The sequence below is a fragment of the Odocoileus virginianus genome, chromosome 4, assembly GCF_023699985.2.
Source record: "Odocoileus virginianus isolate 20LAN1187 ecotype Illinois chromosome 4, Ovbor_1.2, whole genome shotgun sequence".
In the NCBI taxonomy this organism is placed as follows: Eukaryota; Metazoa; Chordata; class Mammalia; order Artiodactyla; family Cervidae; genus Odocoileus; species Odocoileus virginianus.
Window position 1 is genome coordinate 85,806,731 of NC_069677.1, and position 23,159 is coordinate 85,829,889.

Consider the following 23,159-nt stretch of genomic DNA (forward strand, 5'->3'; position numbering starts at 1 on the left):
TAAAGAGTTTTTGCCACCTTGTGGAAGGTAGCACACGAGGCTTCTCTGTCCACAGGATGCCCCAGGCAAGAACACTGGATGGGTAGCCACTTCCCTCCCCAGGGGATCTTCCGAAGCCCGGGATCAACCCAGGTCTGCAGCACTGCAGGCAGATTCTTTACCATTTGAGCCACCAGGGAAGCCCTATGTTCCAACACAAAATAAAAAGTTTAAAGAAAAAAACTGGGTTGTGCCCTGGCGTGACTGAGAAGACAGTATGAGGAAAGAGGTGGAGCCAGGAGTGGTGTTTATTAACCTTACGGGACGTCTGATCCCTCCTCAAGCGGGGAGAAAGCGGCAGAGCCGCCCCCTCCTCAACTAGTCACTGCACGGAAACCTAGGACACAGTTCTCTGCCTTCTGGGACTGCGACGGGTCTCCACGCCGCGCCACCCCGTCGGTCTCCAGCCTTGTCAGCTCTACTCCAAGGGGCCCTGCACACCGGCCATGTCCTCCACCCGCGTGGCGCTGGTCACCGGGGCCAACAAGGGCCTCGGTCTTGCCATCACGCGTGACCTGTGTCGGCGGTTCCCGGGGGACGTGGTGCTCACGGCGCGGGACGAGGCGCGGGGTCGGGCGGCCGTGCAGCAGCTGCAGGCGGAGGGCCTGAGCCCCCGTTTCCACCAGCTGGACATCACTGACCTGCACAGCATCCGCGCGGTGCGCGACTTCCTGCGCCAAGAGTACGGGGGCCTCGACGTGCTGGTCAACAACGCGGGCATCGCCTTCCAGAGTAAGTGGGTGGGAGCTGGGGGCGCGGGGCGGGGCTCCTGCCTGAACCTCCGCTGTGGGATCTAGAACCCCCTCCCTAGGGATGGAGCACAGCCTGGAGGTCACAGGGAGAGCAGGTCCTCCGAGACTACAAGCTTTGCCAGCAAGAAGGCCTTGCAATAGCTTTGATATCAGTGTTAAGGACAACGCCCAGGATTTTTGCAGTATTGATTTCATTGAATTTAGGACCAGTTGGGCATATCTTTAACTTGCTTTGAAACCAATAAAAAATTGTAAAGAGTGGTACAGTGAGAGATTGTGTGAGCTGTCTTCGTTCAGCCTCCCCATCTTACATAAATATACGGCTTTATCAAACTGTAACCAACTTCCTCCCTGGAGAAGGAAACGGCAATCCACTCCAGTATTCTTGCCTGGAAAATCCCATGGGCAGAGGAGCCTGGAGGGCTGCAGTTCATGGGGTCGCAGAGAGTCAGACAGGACTAAGTGACTGAGCACACATCAAACCACAAAATTCCCACTGTTAACAATACTGTTCACTAACTCCACCCACCTCTTAGACTAAAACAGATTTCACAGGAAAAAATACTGTATCAAGTAAGCATTTTTACCGTATGGCTTATATTTATTAATCCTGGTTTGTTTGTTTGTTTTTCTGCCCTAAAAGTTAGTGACTCCATGCCATTTCTAATTAAGGCAGAAATGACCATGAAAACAAATTTTTTTGGGACCCGTGATATATGCACAGAACTCCTGCCTCTAATGAAACCCCAAGGTGAGTCTGCCTGAGCCCAAACTGCAGTGTTTCTGACAAGATCTAGGCCCACCTGCCTCTGATCCCCAGACCCCCTACGTCTCATTGGAAACTGATAACTGGCTCTCCAGTGGGAATCGAGACCAACATCTCAGCGAATTGGGTATTCATTATTATCATATATACCTTCCCAGATAATGGTTTGTGTTGCATTTTAGGTAGAGTGGTGAATGTGACTAGCGGATGGGGCTTCAAAGCTCTTGAAAGCTGCAGCCCTGAACTGCAGCAGAAATTGAGAAGTGAGACCATCACAGAGGAGGAGCTGGTGGGGCTCATGAACAAGTTTGTGGAAGACACAAAGAACGGGGTGCAAAGGAAGGAGGGCTGGCCAGATGATAATATATATGGAATGACGAAAATCGGCATCACGGCCCTGTCCAGAATCCAAGCCAGGAAGCTGAGTGAGCAGAGAGGAGGAGACAAGATCCTCCTGAATGCCTGCTGCCCAGGGTGGGTAAGAACCGACATGGGGGGACCCAAAGCCCCCAAAAGCCCAGAAGAAGGAATAGAGACCCCTGTGTACTTGGCCCTTCTGCCCTCCGATGCCGAGGGGCCTCATGGACAGTTTGTCCATGAGAAAAAAGTTGCAAAATGGCAATTCATGCCGCAGTTCTACCCAAAGATCTAAGCCCCACTTCGTTACCTGTCCTGATTAGACTAAGAAAACACAGTGTTCGAAATATCTCCCCGTGAAAAAAATCAAAACATGCCTACCTCTATGTAAATTTCAAAGCCACTTTGAAATGGCTACTATTCTGTGAGATCTTTTGTGATTTCTTATGTGATCCCAGGGAATAAAAGAAGAATGGATGACAAATAATGAATAAACATCAGTAGATAAATACATGGTTCTTTATAAATGTCTGTTTGTTCCAACCGATTATATGCCAAACCAGCTCAGAAGTCTAATAGACCAAAATGTAGGTCAAGGAAAGTGAGAGTACAACTTGGGGAAAGAATTATCATCAATAGGGCCAGATGGGAAATACTTTTAGTTTTCAGGTTCAAGTGGTCTCTGTGAGAACTGTTCACCTCCTCTCTTTCACCATGAAAGTACCCAGAGACAATATAGAAGCTGACGAGCATGGCCATATTGGGTCTGCCAGCTTTAGCTGACCAGCCTCTCGTATAACATGGACCACATCATGAGGGGAAAACATCTGCTCTGGTGCCTGTAAATGCCAAACTCATTGGGGAAAAAAAAAACAATTGTACATGTGAAACGTGAGGGAGCGCTGGTATGAAAGATAACATCCTGCAAGAATCTGAGACGATGGGGAAAACTGACAATGGATGGGTATGATGGGTATGAGAAATCACTGTGAAATCTCTTCAGGGTGAATGTGTCATTTTTGTGGGATGAGGTGTCAGGAGGTCTGCAACATTAGCATGCTTCTGCAAACCATACACAGCAGTGGAACACATAACTAGAGTGACATATCATCACAGGTGAACCTAGCTGGGAGGACACCTGGGTATCCACTTTATGCTTTCAATTTTCTACTTAAAATGTTTCAGGATTAACATCTTGAACCAAAAAAGCCTGGCTCTGCACCTTTCCTGTGTGATTTTGAGCAAAATCCCACATGAGCTGTATCCCCTCAAATTGTAAAATGGGGAGAACTGTCATAGGATTGCGGTACTGTAAAGGTTAATTGTCTGGATATAGGTGACAGTGCTGAAAATACATTGGAAGTGCCAAGTATCCTATATCATGAGTCCCTGAAAGAGGGGCCCAGCTGCACCCAGGGCAACTTCCTGTTTGCCAGCACCATATCTGGCTCCCCAAGGCCCCAAGGGCTGTCCACCACATCCCCTCTTCACAGAAGCTCCATGTTGTACAGACGCCCCTACTGTCATGGTTACCTGTCACTTTCCACCTCTGATTGTCAGCCCTGGGGGAACAACAGCCCCTGAAGGCAAAGGCAGGGCCCTTCCTGAAGAGTCAGGTTGACTTCACATAGGCCTTCAACTAGTCTTATTTTCCTCCTTCCCCTGCATCCCACACCATATGACAACAGAGAATTATCAATTTCTAGATCAACAGTCAGCATCACATCTGCTAGTTTGGAAATGGACAGGGGAATCGCAATGATCATGCATCCTTAGTTCCAGAAAAATAAAGCCCATGTGATTAACCAGTTGTTAACTGTGACCTAAGACAAATCAAAACGTACACATTTCCAACAAACCTAAGGATATCCAACTTTTAAATACAACATTCCTGTCAATAGCCCTGAACACAGTAAAAGTTTCATAAATAACCCTTCCATATGGGACACATTGAATTCCACAGTCAGGTAGCCTGACCACACTGAAAGTCTAATCACAGGACCAAAGCTGAGTTTCTATCAAGAGAGCAGGCAGAGCTATGTCCTCAGAAGTAGTTGTTGTTTTTCAGTTGCTCAGTCGTGTCCGACTCTTTGCGACCCCATGGACTGCAGCATGCCAGGCCTCCCTGTCCTTCACCATCTCCTGGAGCTTGCTCAGACTCATGTCCATTGAGTCAGTGATGCCATCCAACCATCTCATCCTCTGTTGCCCACTTCTCCTCTTGCCTTCAGTCTTTCCCAGCATCAGGGTCTTTTCCAATGAGTCAGTTCTTCACATCAGGTGGCCAAAGTATTGGAGCTACAGCTTCAGCATCAGTCCTTCCAATGAATATTCAGGGTTGATTTCCTTAAGATGGACTGGTTTGATCTCCTTGTTGTCCAAAGGACTCTCAAGAGTCTTCTCCAACACCACAGTTCAAAGCAGTTACCCTAAGTAATTTCAGTGCATCTTAGGAAGAAGCAACCATTTCGATTCTGCAAGTTTGATGGACCCAGCAGAAGATAATAACTGCACTCCTTCCTCTTTTTGGAGACCTACACATGCACGCATGCAGCACCTCTAATGACTTTTATTCCTCTACCAGGAATCCCTAGTCCCCTAATGTCCCTTCACCAAGCAGTTTTGTTTGGAGGAATCTCACCACTCCACCCTGCAAACCACAGTGTATCTCAGAGGTGGGATCAAAAGAGGGCTGTGTCCTAGTTTGGCTCAGGATGCTGCACCAGGGAAGGGTGCAGTCAGGAGTGGTCATTAGGAACCTTCTGGAACATCTGGCCCCTCCTAGGAGGGAGGGAAAGGGGCAGGGCCTCCTTCTCAAGTCGTCACAGCACTGGACCCTGGAACACAGTCTTGGCTTTTCGGGCTGTGACAGACACCCCCCCCCCCCATCCCACACTGTCCCACCACTGCTGGCCCCCAGCCTAGTCAGCTCTACTTGACAAGGCCCTGCACACCCTGCGCCTGGCCATGTCCAACAGGTTCAGTTCATCACCACATCCTATGACCATATCCCATAGATATTCCCAGGGCTTCTGCTTGACCTTGTCAAATTTCAAGCAGGAGTGGTCTTGACAGCATGTAGCTTCACGTTACAGGCATCTGGGATAAGTGAGCTAAGAGAGGATGTCACAGCCTGCCCTCAGACCCTCCAGGCACCAGTAAATCTGGACGCTGACATCCCCATTGGAGCATTTCTTTCTCTGCTATCATCCTAGACATCATGGCTATGACAAGCTACCAGGCTGTTTCGTGTATTTCTATTGTATAAGCAGTTTTAACTAATCTCACAGAAACTGGTAATTGGCCATCAAATGGAAGTTTGAGGCCCAACACCCCAGCAAATTGGGTGTTCATGTTTGTGCTCACCCTTCTAGGCAAAAATTTGTGTTGTGTTTTAGCAGAGTGGTGCATGTGTCAAGCAGAATGCGCTTTGCAGGTTTTAAAACCGGCACACCAAAAACTGCAGCAGAAACTGAGGAGTGAGACCGTCTCAGAGGAAGAGCTGGTGGGGCTCATGAACAAGTTTGTGGAAGACACAAAGAATGGGGTGCACAGGAAGGAGGGCAGGCCCGATATGGCGTATGGAGTGACGAAAATCGGCGTCCCAGTCCTGTCCAGAATCCAGACCAGGAAACTGAGTGAGCAGAGAGGAAGGAACAAGATCCTCCTGGATGCCTGCTGCCCAGGGTGGGTGAGAACCGACATGGCAGGACCCAAAGCCCCCAAAAGCCCAGAAGAAGGAGCAGAGACCCTCGTGTACTTGGCCCTTTTGCCCTCGGATGCAGAGGGGCCTCATGGAGAGTTTGTTTCTGAGAAAAAAGTTGTGTAATGGTGAACTCACTCACAGCTCCACCCATGTGTCCATTTATATTGCTATCCTAGATTCACCAAACAGACACTTACACTATCACAAATATCCCTATGCAAACAAAAGAAAGAAAAAAGAATCAAAATATCCCTTTCAAGTTCTCACTGGGAAATGGCTGGTAATTTTGTGAAGCCTTTTGCAATGTCTTCTGTGATCTCAGGGGAGGAAAAGTGGGATGGATGATAAATAATAAAGAGAAATCAATAAATGAATAAATAGTTCTTTATAAATGTCCATTTGTGCAGATTGTTTATATGCTGAACCAGTTCAGAAGTTTTTTGGGTTTTTTTTTTAATATTTATTCATTTGGTGGCACCTGGTCTTAGTTACAACACGTGGGATCTTCTTTGCCACGTGCAAGATCTTTAGCTGTGGCACATGTACTCTTTAGTCTGGGCATGTGGGATCTAGTTCCCTAACCAAGGATCGAACCTGGGCCCCCCTGCATTGGGAGTGTGGAGTCTTAGCCACTGGACTACCAGGGAAATCCCCACCTTCCCTGGTGTAATATATTACATGTAATATATCAAACGGTAGGTCAAGAGAAAAGAGTAAAACTCAGGTGTACAACCTTAATAGACAGGGCCAGTAGGAAATATTTTCAGCTTTTCAGGTTGAAATGGCCTCTGTGGGAACTGCTCAGAGCCGCCCTTATACCATGAAGGTAGCCAGAGACAATATAGAAGTCAACGGCCGTGGCCACATTGGACCTGCCAGCCATTCTCTCAATTTTTCTGTTAGAAATTTTACAAGACAAACACCTGGAAACAGAGAGTCCAGGCTCTACCACCTTCCTGCATGACTTTGAGCCAAATGTGTCCTTCAACTGTAAAATGGGGGTAATGGGATAGGAGTGCTGCACAGATTAATTTTCTGGATATAGGTGATAGTGCTGAAAAGAAGTTAGAAGCACCAAGTATCCTATATAATGAGTCCCTGTAAGAGGGGCCCGGCTGCACCCGGGGTGATGACGGGAAGCTTCGTGCTGCTGAGGACCACACCCGGCTCCCCCAAGGCCCCAGGGGTTGCCCACCACACTCCCTCCCCTCACAAAGCACTCCATGTTGTATAGCTGCCTCTATGGTCACGTTTATTTGTCACTTCCCATGTATGATTTTCAACCCCGGGAAAGTGGAAAGTGACAGCCCCTGAAAGCAAGTGTGGAACCCTTATCTGAAGAGTAAGCTCTACTTTACAATTGTTATCCCTCAACTAAGCTGTTACTTTGCTCCCTGTGATTATGTCTTTCTAAACATACACCAGAGGACCATCAATGCCTAAATCAACATCACAGCATCTTCTCAGCTAGTTTTGAAGTATACACTGGAATCACAAAGATCTTTTCTTTCTTAATTATGTAAAATAATACTATATACACCACTTAATAACTATGATACAGGACAATACCAGAACAAAGGCACTTTTAGCAATCCTAAGGATGAGGGAACCATTAAATCATAAGTTCTGGTGAACTTAATGACTTTGCACTCAATAGAAGCTTCATAAACAACTGTCCCGCCTGAAAGCATACTGGGAATAGCACACAGTTAGGAACGCTGCCTACTCTGAAAGTCTAATCATAGGGTCATTTTTTTCTAACTCTGTCGCGAGTCTTTTAAGAGAGCAACAAGAGCTATGTCTTCAGAAGCAATTACACTAAGTAATTTCATTCCATCTTAGGAAATAGCAACCATTGCCATTCTGCCATGGATAATGGTCCCAGCAGATAATAATTACTACTTCCTTTTTAATCTGTTCAGGGCTCTTTTTTTTTTCCTTCCATGCAAGAAAATGGTTTTTGCTTATCTACCAGGAATCCCTAATCACCACCCCACCCTCCACCCCGACCCTTCAATAGCAGTTTTCCTTGGAGGAAGCAAACCTCTTTGCCTTTGTAAACCACTGTGTTTCTCAGGCGGTATCAAAGGAGGGCTATGTCTGGACTTGGCTCACAGAGCAGCTTCAGGAATGGGGTGGACCCAGTAACTAACTGATCATTAGAAACCTTCTGGTACATTTGGCCTTGCCTTGCAGGGAAAGAAGGAGGTAGCAGATGGGGTCTGGAGCAATCATAACCAGGGAAAAGAACCTACCGGAGGACACAGGTGACCCAGTTCCATGGTAGAGCCCGGGTGAGGTGCCAATAGCCATTGTTGGCACTTATTCAAGCAGCAAACCAATGCATCCCAGAACTTTGATGGCAGTCACTCACAATACAAGAATCTCTGTGAGTCCCAACTGCCCTGCTCTGTGGCTCCATAAAAGGGCAGGGGGTCAGGCGGAAGGTCTAGTGTCAGGGATGACCCGTGAGGAACAAAGTGAACTTGCAGCCCAGGCTGAGTCTGAGCAGAGTGAAGTTAACACTCACAGGCACCTGCACAGGCAGCACCGTGGAGACAGCCAGGGGCCTCTGTCTGCAGTCCACATGACACAAGAACCCACAGGCCCCGTGGGCTTCAGCACCTCAGCTCTCTGAGCAAGGATTCCGGTGTGGGGAGAAGGGAATACACACACTTAAAGGGATGAGAACCAGCTTGGGCCAGACCCTCAAAGCTTCTGTCGCAGGAACTTGGGATCAGCCCCTGCTCCTAGTAGTGCAGTGATGGTCATGGAGCAGAGTGGAAGGCCCACCTCACTCCAGCTATACCTCTAGAATGTTCATCTCCAGCCACACTCAATACCAAGGTGAGAGACGCCAGCATACTCAGGAGAAAAATGTGACTTATGTCCACCTAATTCCAGCCCTCCCATTTAAGGCATTGGGCGCACATAGCCTACACAGGGATACTCCCACATAAGAACATTACTTCAAGACTATAGTACATAACTGTATACCTGATTGACAGAGGCAGAGAACGTTAACCAAAATGAAAAAGGCAGAAGAAATACTCTCAACTAAAACAGCAAGAGAAACCCCAGAAAAAAATAATGAAGCATAAATAAACAATTTTCCAGATAGAGAGTTCAAGGCATTGGTTATAAAAATGTTAACTGAATTAGGGAAAGAAAAGATCTACTGAAAAAAATGTCACATGCAGGTAGAAAATATAAAGGCTTCCCCAGTGGCTCAGATGGTAAAGAATCTGCCTGCAATGCAGGAGACCTGGGTTTGGTATATAAAAAGACCCAAGCAGAAATGAATTATTCAATAGCTGAAATAAAAATACAGTAAAGGAATGATTAGAAGACTGTGTGATACAGAAGAAAATATAACTTATCTGGAAGACAGAATAATGGAAATCACCCAATCAGAACAATAACAAGAGACACAAATTTTAGGGAATTCCCTAGCAGTCCAATGGTTAGGATTCCACACATCCACTGCAGAGGGCATGGGTTTGATCCTGCATGCCTCAAAGTACAGTCAAAAGAGAAAGAAGAAGAAAGAAACACAAATTTTGAAAAATAAAAACAGCTTAAGAGGTTTTTGAGGTAACATTAAGCACACAAATGTTTACATTATAAGGATCCCAGAAGGAAAAGAGACAGAGAAGGGGATGGCAACTGTTTTTGATGAAGTTATTGTTGAAAATATCCTGAATTTGAGGAAGGAAACAGACATCCACGTACAGGAAGTACAGAGGGCTCCATGTAAGATAAACGACACCATACCAAAACATATCAGAATTAAGATAGCACTAGTAAAGATAAGAAAATTCTAAAGTCAGCAAGAGAATAAAAAGAGTCATATACAAGAGAACCTCCATAGGGCTATCAGCTGATTTCTCAGTAGAAATATTGCAGGTCATAAGGGAGTAGCATGACATATTCAAAGTGATAAAAGCGGAAAAACCTGCAACCTAGGATACCCAGAAAGGTTATCACTTAGAGTAGGAGAGATAAAGAACTTCTCAGATAAGCAAAAACTAAGGAAGTTCATCAAGAGTAAACCCACTCTTTAAGAAATGTTAAAGGGACTTCCCTATATGGAATGGAAGTAAGAATATTTAGGAAAGAAAAAATCCCACTAGAAAAGGCAAACACATAGTAAACACTGGGGATCAATCACTGAAATAAGCTAGTATGAAGATGAGAAAACAAAAAATTGTAAAACAAATTATAAATACTACACATATTAAGGGATAAGCATGAAGATGTAAAATATGACATCAAAAAAAGTGGGGAAGGGAAGTAAAAATATAGATCTTTTAGAATGTATTTGAACTTAAATGACTGCCAGCTTTATTATAGGTAAACATATATGAACCCCATGATTATCACAAATGAAAAACCTACAACAGACAGTTTTCATTCCAGTTCCAAAGAAATGCAATACCAAAGAATGTTATAAATACCACACAGTTGCACTCATCTCACATGATAGTAAAGTAATGCTCAAAATTCTCCAAGCCAGGCTTCAATGGTACATGGACCAAAAACTTCCAGATGTTCAAGCTGGTTTTAGAAAAGGCAGAGGAACCAGAGATCAAATTGCCAACATCTGCTGGATCATAGAAAAAGCAAGAGAATTCCAGAAAAACATCTACTTCTGCTTTACTGATGCCTTTGACTGTGTGGATCAAACTTTGGAAAATTCTTCAAGAGATGGGAATACCAGACCACCTGACCTGCCTCCTGAGAATCTGTATGCAGGTCAAGAAGCAACAGTTAGACTGGACATGGAACAACAGACTGGTTCCAAATTGGGAAAGGAGTACGTCAAAGCTGTATATTATCACCCTGCTTATTTAACTTCTAGAAGAGTACATCATGTGAAATGCTGGACTGGATAAAAAACAAACTAGAATCAAGACTCCTGGGAGAAATATCAACAACCTCAGATATGCAGATGACACCACACTTATGACAGAAAGCAGAGGAACTGAAGAGCCTCTTGATGAAAGCGAAAGAGGAGAGTGAAAAAATTAGCTTAAAACTCAACATACAGAAAAAGTGAGAAATAGATTTAAGGGACTAGATCTGATAGACAGAGAGCCTGATGAACTATGGACGGAGGTTTGTGACATTGTACAGGAGACAGGGATCAAGACCATCCCCATGGAAAAGAAATGCAAAAAGGCAAAATGGTTGTCTGAGGCGGCCTTACAAATAGCTGTGAGAAGAAGAGAAGCGAAAAGCAAAGGAGAAAAGGAAAGATATTCCCATTTGAATGCAGAGTTCCAAAGAATAGCCAGGAGAGATAAGAAAACCTTCCTCAATGATCAATGCAAAGAAATAGAGGAAAACAACAGAATGGGAAAGAGTAGAGATCTCTTCAAGAAAATTAGAGATATCAAGGGAACATTTCAGGCAAAGATGGGCTCAATAAAGGGCAGAAATGGTATGGACCTAACAGAAGCAGAAGATGATTAAGAAGAGGTGGCAAAGTCAGGATGGCTGCTATCCAAAAGTCTACAAGCAATAAATGCTGGAGAGGGTGTGGAGAAAAGGGAACCCTCTTACACTGTTGGTGGGAATGCAAATTAGTACAGCCACTATGGAAAACAGTGTGGAGATTTCTTAAAAAGCTGGAAATAGAACTGCCATATGACCCAGCAATCCCACTTCTGGGCATACACACCGAGGAAACCAGATCTGAAAGAGACACGTGCACCCCAATGTTCATCGCAGCACTGTTTATAATAGCCAGGAAATGGAAGCAACCTAGATGCCCATCAGCAGACGAATGGATGAGGAAGCTGTGGTACATATACACCATGGAATATTACTCAGCCATTAAAAAGAATTCATTTGAATCAGTTCTAATGAGATGGATGAAACTGGAGCCCATTATATAGAGCGAAGTAAGCCAGAAAGATAAAGACCATTACAGTATACTAACACATATATATGGAATTTAGAAAGATGGTAACGATAACCCTATATGCAAAACAGAAAAAGAGACTCAGATGTATAGAACAGACTTGTGGACTCTGGGAGAAGGCAACGGTGGAATGTTTCAAGAGAACAGCATTGATACATGTATATTATCTACGGTGAAACAGATCACCAGCCCAGGTTGGGTGCATGAGACAAGTGCTCGGGCCTGGTGCACTGGGAAGACCCAGAGGGATCCGGTGGAGAGGGAGGTGGGAGGGGGGACCGGGATGGGGAATACATGTAAATCCATGGCTAATTCATTTCAATGTATGACAAAAACCACTGCAATGATGTAAAGTAATTAGCCTCCAACTAATAAAAATAAATGAAAAAAAAAAAAGAAGAGGTGGCAAGAATACACAGAAGAACTGTACAAAAAAGATCTTCATGACCCAGATAATCACAATGGTGTGATCACTTACCTAGAGCCAGACATCTTGGAATGTGAAGTCAAGTGGGCCTTAGAAAGCATCACTACCAACAAAGCTAGGGGATGTGATGGAATTCCAGTTGAGCTATTTCAAATCCTGAAAGATGATGCTGTGAAAGTGCTGCACTCAATATGCCAGCAAATTTGGAAAACTCAGCAGTGGCCACAGGACTGGAAAAGGTCCGTTTTCATTCCAATCCCTAAGAAAGGCAATCCCAAAGAATGCTCAAACAACTGCACAATTGCACTCATCTCTCACGCAAGTAAAGTAATGCTCAAAATTCTCCAAGCAAGGCTTCAGCAATACATGAACCGAGAACTTTCAGATGTTCAAGCTGGTTTTAGAAAAGGCAGAGGAACCAGAGATCAAATTGCCAATATCTGCTGGATCATCAAAAAAGCAAGAGAGTTCCAGAAAAACATCTATTTCAACTTTATTGACTATGCCAAAGCCTTCGACTGTGTGGATCACAATAAACTGTGGAAAATTCTGAAAGAGATGGGAATACCAGATCACCTGACCTGCCTCTTGAGAAACCTGTATGTAGGTCAGGAAGCAACAGTTAGAACTGGATACGGAATAACAGACTGGTTCCAAATAGGAAAAGGAGTACATCAAGGCTGTATATTGTCACCCTGCTTATTTAACTTATATGCAGAGTACATCATGAGAAATGCTGGGCTGGAAGAAGCACAAGCTGGAATCAAGATTGCCGGGAGAAATATCAATAACCTCAGATATGCAGATGACACCACCCTTATGGCAGAGAGTGAAGAGGAACTAAAAAGCCTCTTGATGAAAGTGAAAGAGGAGAGTGAAAAAGTTGGCTTAAACCTCAACATTCAGAAAACTAAGATCATGGCATCTGGTCCCATCACCTCATGGGAAATAGATGGGGAGACAGTGGAAACAGTGTCAGACTTTATTTTTGGGGGGCTCCAAAATCACTGTGGATGGTGATTGCAGCCATGAAATTAAAAGATGGTTACTCCTTGTAGGAAAAGTTATGACCAACCTAGACAGCATATTAAAAAGCAGAGACATTACTTTGCCAACAAAGATCCGTCTAGTCAAGGCTATGGTTTTTCCAGTGGTCATGTATGGATGTGAGAGTTGGACTGTGAAGAAAGCTGAGCGCCGAAAAACTGATGCTTTTGAACTATGGTGTTGGAGAAGACTCTTGAGAGTCCCTTGGACTGCAAGGAGATCCAACCAGTCCATCCTAAAGGAGGTCAGTCCTGGGTGTTCATTGGAAGGACTGATGCTGAAGCTGAAACTCCAGTACTTTGGCCACCTGATGTGAAGAACTGACTCATTGGAAAAGACCCTGATGCTGGGAGGGATTGGGGGCAGGAGGAGGAGGGGACGACAGAGGATGAGATGGCTGGATGGCATCACTGACTCAATGGGCATGAGTTTGAGTAAACTCCGGGAGTTGGTGATGGACAGGGAGGCCTGGCGTGCTGCAATTCATGGGGTCTCAAAGAGTCAGACACGACTGAGTGACTGAACTGAACTGAACTGAGCTGAAGGTCATGGCATCTGGCCCCATCACTTCATGGCAAATAGATGGGGAAACAATGGAAACACTGACAGACTTTATTTTCTTGGGCTCCAAAATCACTGCAGATGGTGACTACAGCCATGAAATTAAAAGACACTTGCTCCTTGGAAGAAAAGCTATGACCAACCTGTGCTTAGCTGCTCAGTCGTGTCCAATTCTTTGCAACCCCGTGGGCCCACCAGGCCTTTCTGTCCATGGGGATTCTCCAGGCAAGAATACTGGAGTGGGTTGCCATGCCATCCTCCAGGATGACAAACCTAGACAGCTTATTAAAAAACAGAGACCTTACTTTGCTGACAAATGTCCATCTAGTCAAAGCTATGGTTTTTCCAGTAGTCATGTATGGATGTTAGATTTGGACTATAAAAAAAGCTGAGCACCGAAAAACTGATGCTTTTGAACTGTGGTGTTGGAGAAGACTCTTGAGAGTCCCTTGGACTGCAAGGAGATACAACCAGTCCATCCTAAAGATCAGTCCTGAATATTCATTGGAAGGACCGATGCTGAGGCTGAAACTCCAATACTTTGGCTACTTGATGAGAAGAACTGACTCATTGAAAAAGATCCTGATGCTGGGAAAGATTGAAGGCAGGAGGAGGAGGGGACAACAGAGGGGATAAGATAGTTGGATGACACCATTGACTCAATGGACATGAGTTTGAGCAAGCTTCAGAAGTTGATGATGGACAGGGAGGCCTAGCGTCCTGCCGTCCATGGGGTCGCAAAGAGTCAGACACAACTGAGTGACTGAGCTGAACTGAAGGGTATTGTGGTTATGCTTTAACAAGGGTTATCTTTTCCACATGGAAATGCACATATCTCCCACTAATAGGCTCAACAGACATTTCACCATGAGTATGCAGAGAGAAAGTAGTGATTTACCAAAGAAAGAAGAAATTAGAAAATGTTTTCAGGAAGAAAATTTTATATTTAGCTGGAAATGATGCTGAGTAAGTTGGATGATCAAACGAGTGACAGAATGTCATTGAATAAGGGTCATGGGAACTAAGTCCTCAAATTGACAAAAGTCCCAGAGCACTGAGTAGGGCAGCATTTTTTGAGCACATACTAAGTGCTTTATATTTCCTTCTGCTTTAAGTTCAGGTCCTGATACCCGAAATTTGGGGCTTTTTAAAAACTGTTTTCTAATTGATGACTGATTTTCTGGTATGCCTTAACTTTATCTTGCACACAACTTGGTTTTGTGGAGTTGGCCCTGATTTGGAGAAATCAGAGTGTAAATCTAGAATGAAGTATTGCCTGTAGAGCTAAATACACAAGGTACAGTTCTTTTGTGCCCAAAACTAATATTTGAGACATCCAAAAACTAGAAGGAGATCTTCCAGATGCCAACCCACTCCAAAGACTGCAAGGAGATCCAACCAGTCCATCCTAAAGGAAATCAGTCCTGAATATTCATTGGAAGGACTGTTGCTGAAGATGAAACTCCAATACCTTGGCTACCTGATGCAAAGAACTGACTCATTGGAAAGGACCCTGATGCTGGGAAAGATTGAAGGCAGGAGGAGAAGGGGATGACAGAGGATGAGATGGTTGGATGGCATCACTGACTCAATGGACACAAGTTTGAGTAAACTCCAGGAGATGGTGACAGACAGGGAGGCCTGGTATGCTGCACTCCACGGACTCGCAAAGAGTCAGACACAACTGAGTGAATGAATTGAACTGAAAGGCTAGAAAACTAGGACACAACTAGGAGAGTTAGTGGGGAAACTGCCTAACTAGGGAAGTGGATGTTAATATCAATAGCTAACATTTGCCCAACGCTTACGAGATGTGTTTTTTTAGACATATTTACACAGATTCTTGTTAAGTCTTCCTAATATCACTTCCATGAGCTGGCACTATTATAACCCCTATTTTACAGAAGAGGAAACAGGCTTCAACTGTAATATTATGGTAAAGAAATTTATGAAACTGAATGCAAGGGGTCTGTGAGCTGATGCCTACCATCATTCATGTTTTGGTGATCCACAGTTTAAGATTCGTGTTCCATTGCAGAGGCCTGGGGGTTCCATCCCTCTTGGAGGAACTAAGATCCCACAAGAGTAAACAGCAGGCAAGGTCAAAACCATGTGACTAGGACTTATCAGAAAGAGTGAAAGGGCACCATCTAGTGACCCTCTTGGTGGCTGAAAGTATGTTTGTTTTTAATAAGAGAACTGAACTGAACTGCTTCTGCTGCTGCTGCTAAGTCGCTTCAGTCATGTCCGAACCCTCTACGACCCCATAGACAGCAGCCCACCAGGCTCCCCCATCCCTGGGATTCTCTAGGCAAGAACACTGGAGTGGTTTGCCATTTCCTTCTCCAATGCATTAAAGTGAAAAGTGAAAGTTAAGTCGCTCAGTCGTGTCTGACTCTTAGCCACCCCACGGACTGCAGACCACCAGGCTCCTCCGTCCATGGGACTCTCCAAGCAAGAATACTGGAGTGGGGTGCCATTGCCTTCTCTGATTCATTGTAAAAGTCCCTGATGCTGGGAAAGATTGAGGGCCGAAAGGGAAGGGCGTCAGAGGATGAGATGGCTGGATGGCATCACCAATGCAATGAACATGAACTTGGGAAAACTCCAGGAGATGGTGAAAGACAGGGAGACCTGGTGTGCTGCAGTCCATGGGGTCTCAAAGAGTCAGACACGACTAGGCAACTGACCAACAACAAATTAAAGACACACAGACAAACAATACAACACTGATGAACCACTGCACAGCTTAAGGGCCTTAAATTTTTCACTTATTTTAAATAGATACAAGCACAATTATTAAAAATCAAAATGATCAAAAGAATATATATACAGTGAAATGTCAGCCTTCCTATCCCCCAGCTACCCAGTTCTTCCAAACACACCAGTCTGTTATGTGCCCCTTTAGACATAGTATATTTAAATATTTTTACACAAAATGGTAGAGTAATACAGTAGTATAACACCTCCTCCCCAAGAGATCCACTCCTTAATGCCCAGAACCTAAGAATAGGTTATGTTACATGAGAAAAAAGGATTTTGCAGATGTCATTAATGTTAATAAGCATTTTAGGATGGGGAGATTATCCTGAATTATTCAGGTAGGGCAGTGTAATCATATTAATCCTTAAAGATGAAAACCTTCTCAGGCTGTAGTCAGAAGAAAAGGTGACTATGGAAGGATAGTCAGAGATGCAATGTTGCTTGCGTTGAAGATGTAGGAAGCCAAGGAATGCAGTCAGCCCCTAGAAACTGGAAAAAAAGCAAAAAAATAAAAATAAAAAATTTCTTCTTAAAACTTCCAAAATGGAATGTAGCCTCAGTGACACCTGGAATTTAGCCCAATCAAGACTTCCATCTTGGCTTGGATCAAGGCCATCCCCAAGAAAATTGCAAAAAGGCAAAATGGCCATCTGAAGAGGGCTTACAAATAGCTGTGAAAAGAAGAGAAGCGAAAAGCAAAGGAGAAAAAGAAAGATATACCCATCTGAATGCAGACTTCCAAAGAAAAGCAAGGAGAGATAAGAAAGCCTTCCTCAGTGATCCATGCAAAGAAATAGAGGAAGACAATAGAATGGGAAAGACTAGAGATCTCTTCAAGAAAATTAGAGATATCAAGGGAACATTTCAGGCAAAGATGGGTTTGATAAGGACAGAAATGGTACGGACCTAACAGAAGCAGAAGATACTAAGAAGAGGTGGCAAGAATACACAGAAGAACTCTACAAAAAAGATCTTCACGACCCAGATAATCACAATGGTGTGATCACTCACCTAGAGCCAGACATCCTGGAATGTGAAGTCAAGTGGGCCTTAGTAAGCATCACTATGAACAAAGCTAGTGGATGTGATGGAATTCCAGTTGAGCTATTTCAGATCCTAATAGATGATGCTGTGAAAGTGCTGCACTCAATATGCCAGCAAATTTGGAAAACTCAGCAGTGGCCACAGGACTGGAAAAGGTCAGTTTTCATTCCAATTCCAAAGAAAGGCAATGCCAAAGAATGTTCAAACTAACGCACAATTGCACTCATCTCTCACGCAAGTAAAGTAATGCTCAAAATTCTCCAAGCCGGGCTTTAGCAATACATGAACAGTGAACTTCCAGATGTTCAAGGTGGATTTAGAAAAGGCAGAGGAACCAGAGATCAAATTGCCAACATCTGCTGAATCATCAAAAAAGCAAGAGAGTTCCAGAAAAACATCTATTTCAACTTTATTGACTATGCCAAAGCCTTTGACTGTGTGGATCACAACAAACTGTGGAAAATTCTGAAAAAGATGGGAATACCAGATCACCTGACCTGCCTCTTGAGAAACCTGTATGCAGGTCAGGAAGCAAGTTAGAACTGGACATGGAACAACAGACTGGTTCCAAATGGGGAAAGGAGTACATCAAGGCTGCATATTGTCACCCTGATTATTTAACTTACATGCAGAGTACATCATGAGAAATGCTGGGCTGGATGAAGCACAAGCTGGAATCAAGATTGCCAGGAGAAATATCAATAATCTCAGATATCCAGATGACATCAATCTTATGGCAGAAAGTGAGGAACTAAAGAGTCTCTTGATGAAAGTGAAAGAGGAGAGTGAAAAAGTTGGCTTAAAGCTCAACCTTCAGAAAACTTAAGATCATGGCACCCAGTCCCATCACTTCATGGCAAATAGATGGGGAAACAGTGGAAACAGTGGCTGACTTTATTTGGGGGGGGCTCCAAAATTACTGCAGATGTTGACTGCAGCCATGAAATTAAGACACTTACCTCTTGGAAGGAAAGTTATGACCAACCTAGACAGCACATTTAAAAGCAGGGACATTACTTTGTCAACAAAGGTCTGTCTAGTCAAGGCTATGGTTTTTCCAGTAGTCATGTATAGATGGATGTGAGAGTTGGACTATAAAGAAAGCTGAGTGCCGAAGAATTGATGCTTTCGAACTGTGGTGTTGGAAAAGACTCCTGAGAATCCCTTGGACTGCAAGGAGATCCAACCAGTCCATCCTAAAGCAGACCAGTACTGGGTGTTCATTGGAAGGACTGATGCTGAAGCTGAAACTCTAATACTTTGGCCACCTGATGTGAAGAGCTGATTCATTTAAAAAGACCCTGATGCTGGGAAAGATTGAGGGCAGGAGGAAGAAGGGGATGACAGAGGATGAGATGGTTGGATGGCATCACCGACTCAATGGACATGAGTTTGGGTAAACTCTGGGCGTTGGTGATGGACAGGGAGGCCTGGTGTGCTGCAGTTCATGGGGTTGCAAAGAGTTGGACACAACTGAGTGACTGAACTGAACTGAGACTTGCATCAGAACTGTAAGATAATAAATTTGCATTGTATTAAGCCACTAAGTTTGCAATAAACTACTGCAGCAGCAACAGAAACTAATATACACTCTATTTGGTACCACACTTTTGAGGTAAGAGATTTACAGACCCTGGACTGAGCAGCTGCAGTTATCTCCTGCTGATGCTGTGAGATGCATGCCAACAGAAACACTGGGCCCTGACTGGGTGCTTTCTTGTGGATTTTCTGGTCAGACACATGTGCAGAGAAGGCCCTCAGTCTAGGGGAAGGACAAAAGGAGGAAACAACACCAGCTGGAATCCATCTTGGCTGAGAGATGTGCACCCACATCAGGACAAAATAGGGGATGACTGACCGGAAAAAAATCTGGAAAACTGCCCTGAAGTAAGCAAACTAAGCCACCCCTATGGGACACAACTCATTCAAAGTTTGCCTGTGTGCTCTTTCACATGGATTTTGTTTTTTCTACATGTATTTTTCTTGTAACAAATACTTTTATCTTTTTCACATCTTGGTCTCTTTGCTGAATTCTTTCTTCAGAGGAGACAAGAACTGACTCCTTCTTCCAGCTTTTCACTGCAGGAATTACTTTTCTCATTTAATATATATTGAAGTCTCTTCTCTTTTACTACCTTTAGAGCTGCCGTATTCTTTTTGAGACATTCCCTGGTGACTCAGATGGTAAGGAATCTGCCTGTAACACAGGAGACCCAGGTTCTATCCCTGGGTCAAGAAGATCCCCTGGAGAAAGAAATGACAAGCCACTCCAGTATTCTTGCCTGAAGAATTCCACAGATTCTTTTTCAGTTCAGTTCAGCTCAGTTGCTCAGTTGTGTCTGACTCTTTGTGACCCCATGGACTGCAGCACACCAGGCCTCCCTGTCTATCACTAACTCCCAGAGCTTGCTCAAACTCAAGTCCATAGAGTCAATGATACCATCCAACCATCTTATCCCCTCTGCCATCCCCTTCTCCTCCTGCCTTCAATCATTCCCAGCACCAGGGTCTTTTCCAATGAGTCAGTTCTTCCCATCAGGTGACCAAAGTATTGGAGCTTCAGCTTCAACATCAATCCTTCCAATGAAAACCCAGGACTGGTCTCCTTTAGGATGGACTGGTTGGATCTCCTTGCAGTCCAAGGACTCTCAAGAGTCTTTTCCAACCCCACAGTTCAAAAGCATCAATTCTTCAGCACTCAGCTTTCTTTATAGTCCAACTCTCACATCCATACATGACCACTGGAAAAACCACAGTTTTGACTAGATGGACATTTGTCAGCAAAGTAATGCCTCTGCTTTTTAATATGCTATCTAGGTTGGTCATAGCTTTTCTTCCAAGGAGTAAGCATCTTTTAATTTCATGGCTGCAGTCAATATCTGCAGTGATTTTGGAGCCCCAAAAATAAAGTCTGTCACAGTTTCCATTATTTTCCTAAGGCCCACTTGACTTCCCATTCTAGGATGTCTGGTTCTAGGTGAGTGATCACACCATCACGACTATCTGCGTCTAAAGATCTTTTTTGTATAGTTCTTCTGTGTATTCTTGCCACCTCTTCTTTTTTTTTTTTTTTTGCCACCTCTTCTTAATATCTTCTACTTCTGTTAGGTCCATACCATTTCTGTCCTTTATTGAGCCCATCTTTGCATAAAATATTCCCTTGGTATCTCTCATTTTCTTGAAGAGATCTCTAGTCTTCCCCATTCTATTGTTTTCCTCTACTTCTTTGCATTGATCACTGTGGAAGGCTTTCTTATCTCTCCTGGCTATTCTTTGGAACTCTGCATTCAGATGGATATATCTTTCCTTTTCTCCTTTGCTTTTTGATTCTCTTCTTTTCTCAGCTATTTGTAAGGCTTCCTCAGACAACCATTTTGCCTTTTTGCACTTCTTTTTCTTGGGGATGGTTTTGATCACTGCCTCCTGTACAATGTCACGAATCTCCATCCATAGTTGTTCAGGCACTCTGTCTATCAGATCTAAACCCTTGAACCTATTGTCACTTCCACTGTATGATCATTAAGGGATGTGATTTAGGTCATACCTGAACGGTCTTAGTGGTTTTCCCTACTTTCTTCAATTAAAGTCTGAATTTGGCAATAAGGAGTTCATGATCAGAGCCACAGTCAGCTCCTGGTCTTGTTTTTGCTGACTGTATGGAACTTCTATACAGTTTCTTCCATACTAGTCAGTTTAGTTTTATTTCAAAATAATGATGTAATCATTCTTGAAGCATGTGTAGATATTACCCTATAACTGTACAATTCTTCAGGATTCAAGTTATAAGACTGACTAGTGATTGCTAGTATACAATTGCTAAACTCTTTTTCAAAAGTTGAGTTTTTGCCTTAAATGCACAAACTTTTAAAATATATGTATACATGCAAAGTAAACCAAAATCTCAGAAACAAAGACCTGATTGAAAGGAAGAAGCATTAATTTGGGATTTGTTAGGACTGCAGCCAGGAGACACAGATTCAAGAAGTACTTGAATTGTGTGCTTATAAAGGCAAAAATAGTAAGGCTGCAATTACATAAGCCATTCATTAAGAATTACGGTTGGAGCTGGGAAAAAAAAATAAAGGTGTTTGTTAATCAAGGATTGGTTTGGGTCTGAAATGGTTACAAAAATGCAAGGGGAAACCTTGAGACAAAACTTAACTAGCAGATGTATCCTTTATTTGATGCCGTTCAGAAAGTTTCATTTCTCAGTATTGTAGTGATACATTTGAGCCCAGATGCTCAATGGCTGCCCAACCCCATTTTGGTTGTGTTAACTGTGATTACTCCACTATGACTCACATCTGTCACCAACAAACAGATATAAAATGTATTTTCAGTACTTCCCTGATGTTCCAGCAGTGAAGACTCCAAGCTTCCCATGTGGAAGGCATGAGTTCAATCCCTTGTTGAGGATGTTCCACATACCTCACAGGAGGAAAAAAAATTCTTCAGGTTTAGTGTTCAAATGTTTTAAAAGGTGTGGGGGGAGCAGAGTTCACCTAATCTTTAACTAATGATTGACTCAAATTATTTTGGGACTAACTAACTGTCAGTCTGGGGAGTCAGACAACTTTTCCCCTGGTAGTAGTGAGCCAAGCCTGTTCCATGATCCCTGACCCTTATTCATACTCTTTGTAGTCTCCTCCCACACTGGACCAGAACTGGCCTGTGTGACCAATATCCATGGCAAAGTAAGAGCATGTAATTTATGAAACTAGGTCATAAAAGACCTCACTTCATAGCAAATAGATGGGGGGGGGGGGGGAATGGAAACAGTGACAGACTTTATTTTCTTGGGCTCCAAAGTCCCCACGGACAGTGACTGCAGCCACAAAATTAAAAGATGATTGCTCCTTGGAAGAAAAGCTATGATAAATCTAGGCAATGTATTAAAAAGCAGAGACATAACTTTGCTGACAAAGGTTTGTATAGTCAAAGCTACGGTTTTTTCAGTAGTCATATTCGGATGTGAGATTCAGACCACAAAGAAGGTTGGGCACCAAAGAACTGATGCTTTTGAACTGTGGTTTTGGAGAAGACTCTGGAGAGTCCCTTGGACAGCAAGGAGATCAAACCAGTCCATCCTAAAGGAAATTGAACTTGAATATTCATTGGAAGGACTAATGCTGAAGCTGAAGCTCCAAAACTCTGGCCACCTAATGTGAAGAATTGACTCACTGGAAATGACCCTGAAACTGGGAAAGATTGAAGGCAGGAGTTGGGGGCAGCAGAGGATGAGATGGGTGGATGGCATGACCAATCAAATGGACAGAAGTGTGAGCAAGCTCTGGGAGATGGTGAAGGACAAGGAAGTCTGGTGAGCTGCAGTCCATGGGGTTGCAAAGGGTTGGACACAACTGAGCAGCCGAACAACAACAAAAGATAGTTTGGCTTCTGTCTTTCTCACTGTCCCTGGACCACCCACTCTGGAGGAAGCCAGCAGCTACATCTTGAGGATGCCCAAGGAGCCTACAGAAAGGTCCACTTGGATAAGAAGTGAAGCCTCCAACTAAGAGCCACGTGAGCCAATAACCTTGGAAGGGATCCTCCAGCTGAGGCTGGGCCTTTAGAAGATGCACCCCAGCTGGCATCTTGACTTCAACCTCATGAGCCTTGAGCCAGAACTATCCAGCTAAGCCATTACCAAATTCCCCAACTATGGAAACTATGGGAAAACAAATGTTTCTTGATTTAATCACTAGGTTTGAGTAATTTGTTACAGAGCAAAAAGTTACTAAGACACAGCTTTAATTTTAAAAACAAAATTG

The 23,159-nt window shown here is 43.8% G+C and overlaps 2 protein-coding genes across 3 annotated transcripts in view; one reads left to right on the forward strand and one right to left on the reverse strand.

The window, feature by feature from the left end:
* SETD4 (SET domain containing 4) overlaps nucleotides 1-23,159 on the reverse strand; it is a 102,849-nt gene that overhangs the window by 71,016 nt on the left and 8,674 nt on the right. The window lies entirely within an intron of this gene.
* LOC110150794 (carbonyl reductase [NADPH] 1-like) lies at nucleotides 228-2,404 on the forward strand. Its single transcript, XM_020913870.2, has 3 exons — nucleotides 228-771; nucleotides 1,435-1,542; nucleotides 1,740-2,404. Exons 1-3 carry the CDS (start codon nucleotides 486-488, stop codon nucleotides 2,207-2,209), a joined length of 864 nt encoding a protein of 287 aa, XP_020769529.2. The 5' UTR covers nucleotides 228-485; the 3' UTR covers nucleotides 2,210-2,404.

What these genes read in the sequence shown, in the direction of transcription:
- LOC110150794 (XM_020913870.2), top strand. Translation starts at nt 486, where the DNA reads ATGTCCTCCACCCGCGTGGCGCTGGTCACCGGGGCCAACAAGGGCCTC. An exon ending in CGCGGGCATCGCCTTCCAGA is followed by an intron (nt 772 to 1,434) that starts GTAAGTGGGTGG and finishes CTGCCCTAAAAG; the next exon opens with TTAGTGACTCCATGCCATTT. An exon ending in GCCTCTAATGAAACCCCAAG is followed by an intron (nt 1,543 to 1,739) that starts GTGAGTCTGCCT and finishes GTTGCATTTTAG; the next exon opens with GTAGAGTGGTGAATGTGACT.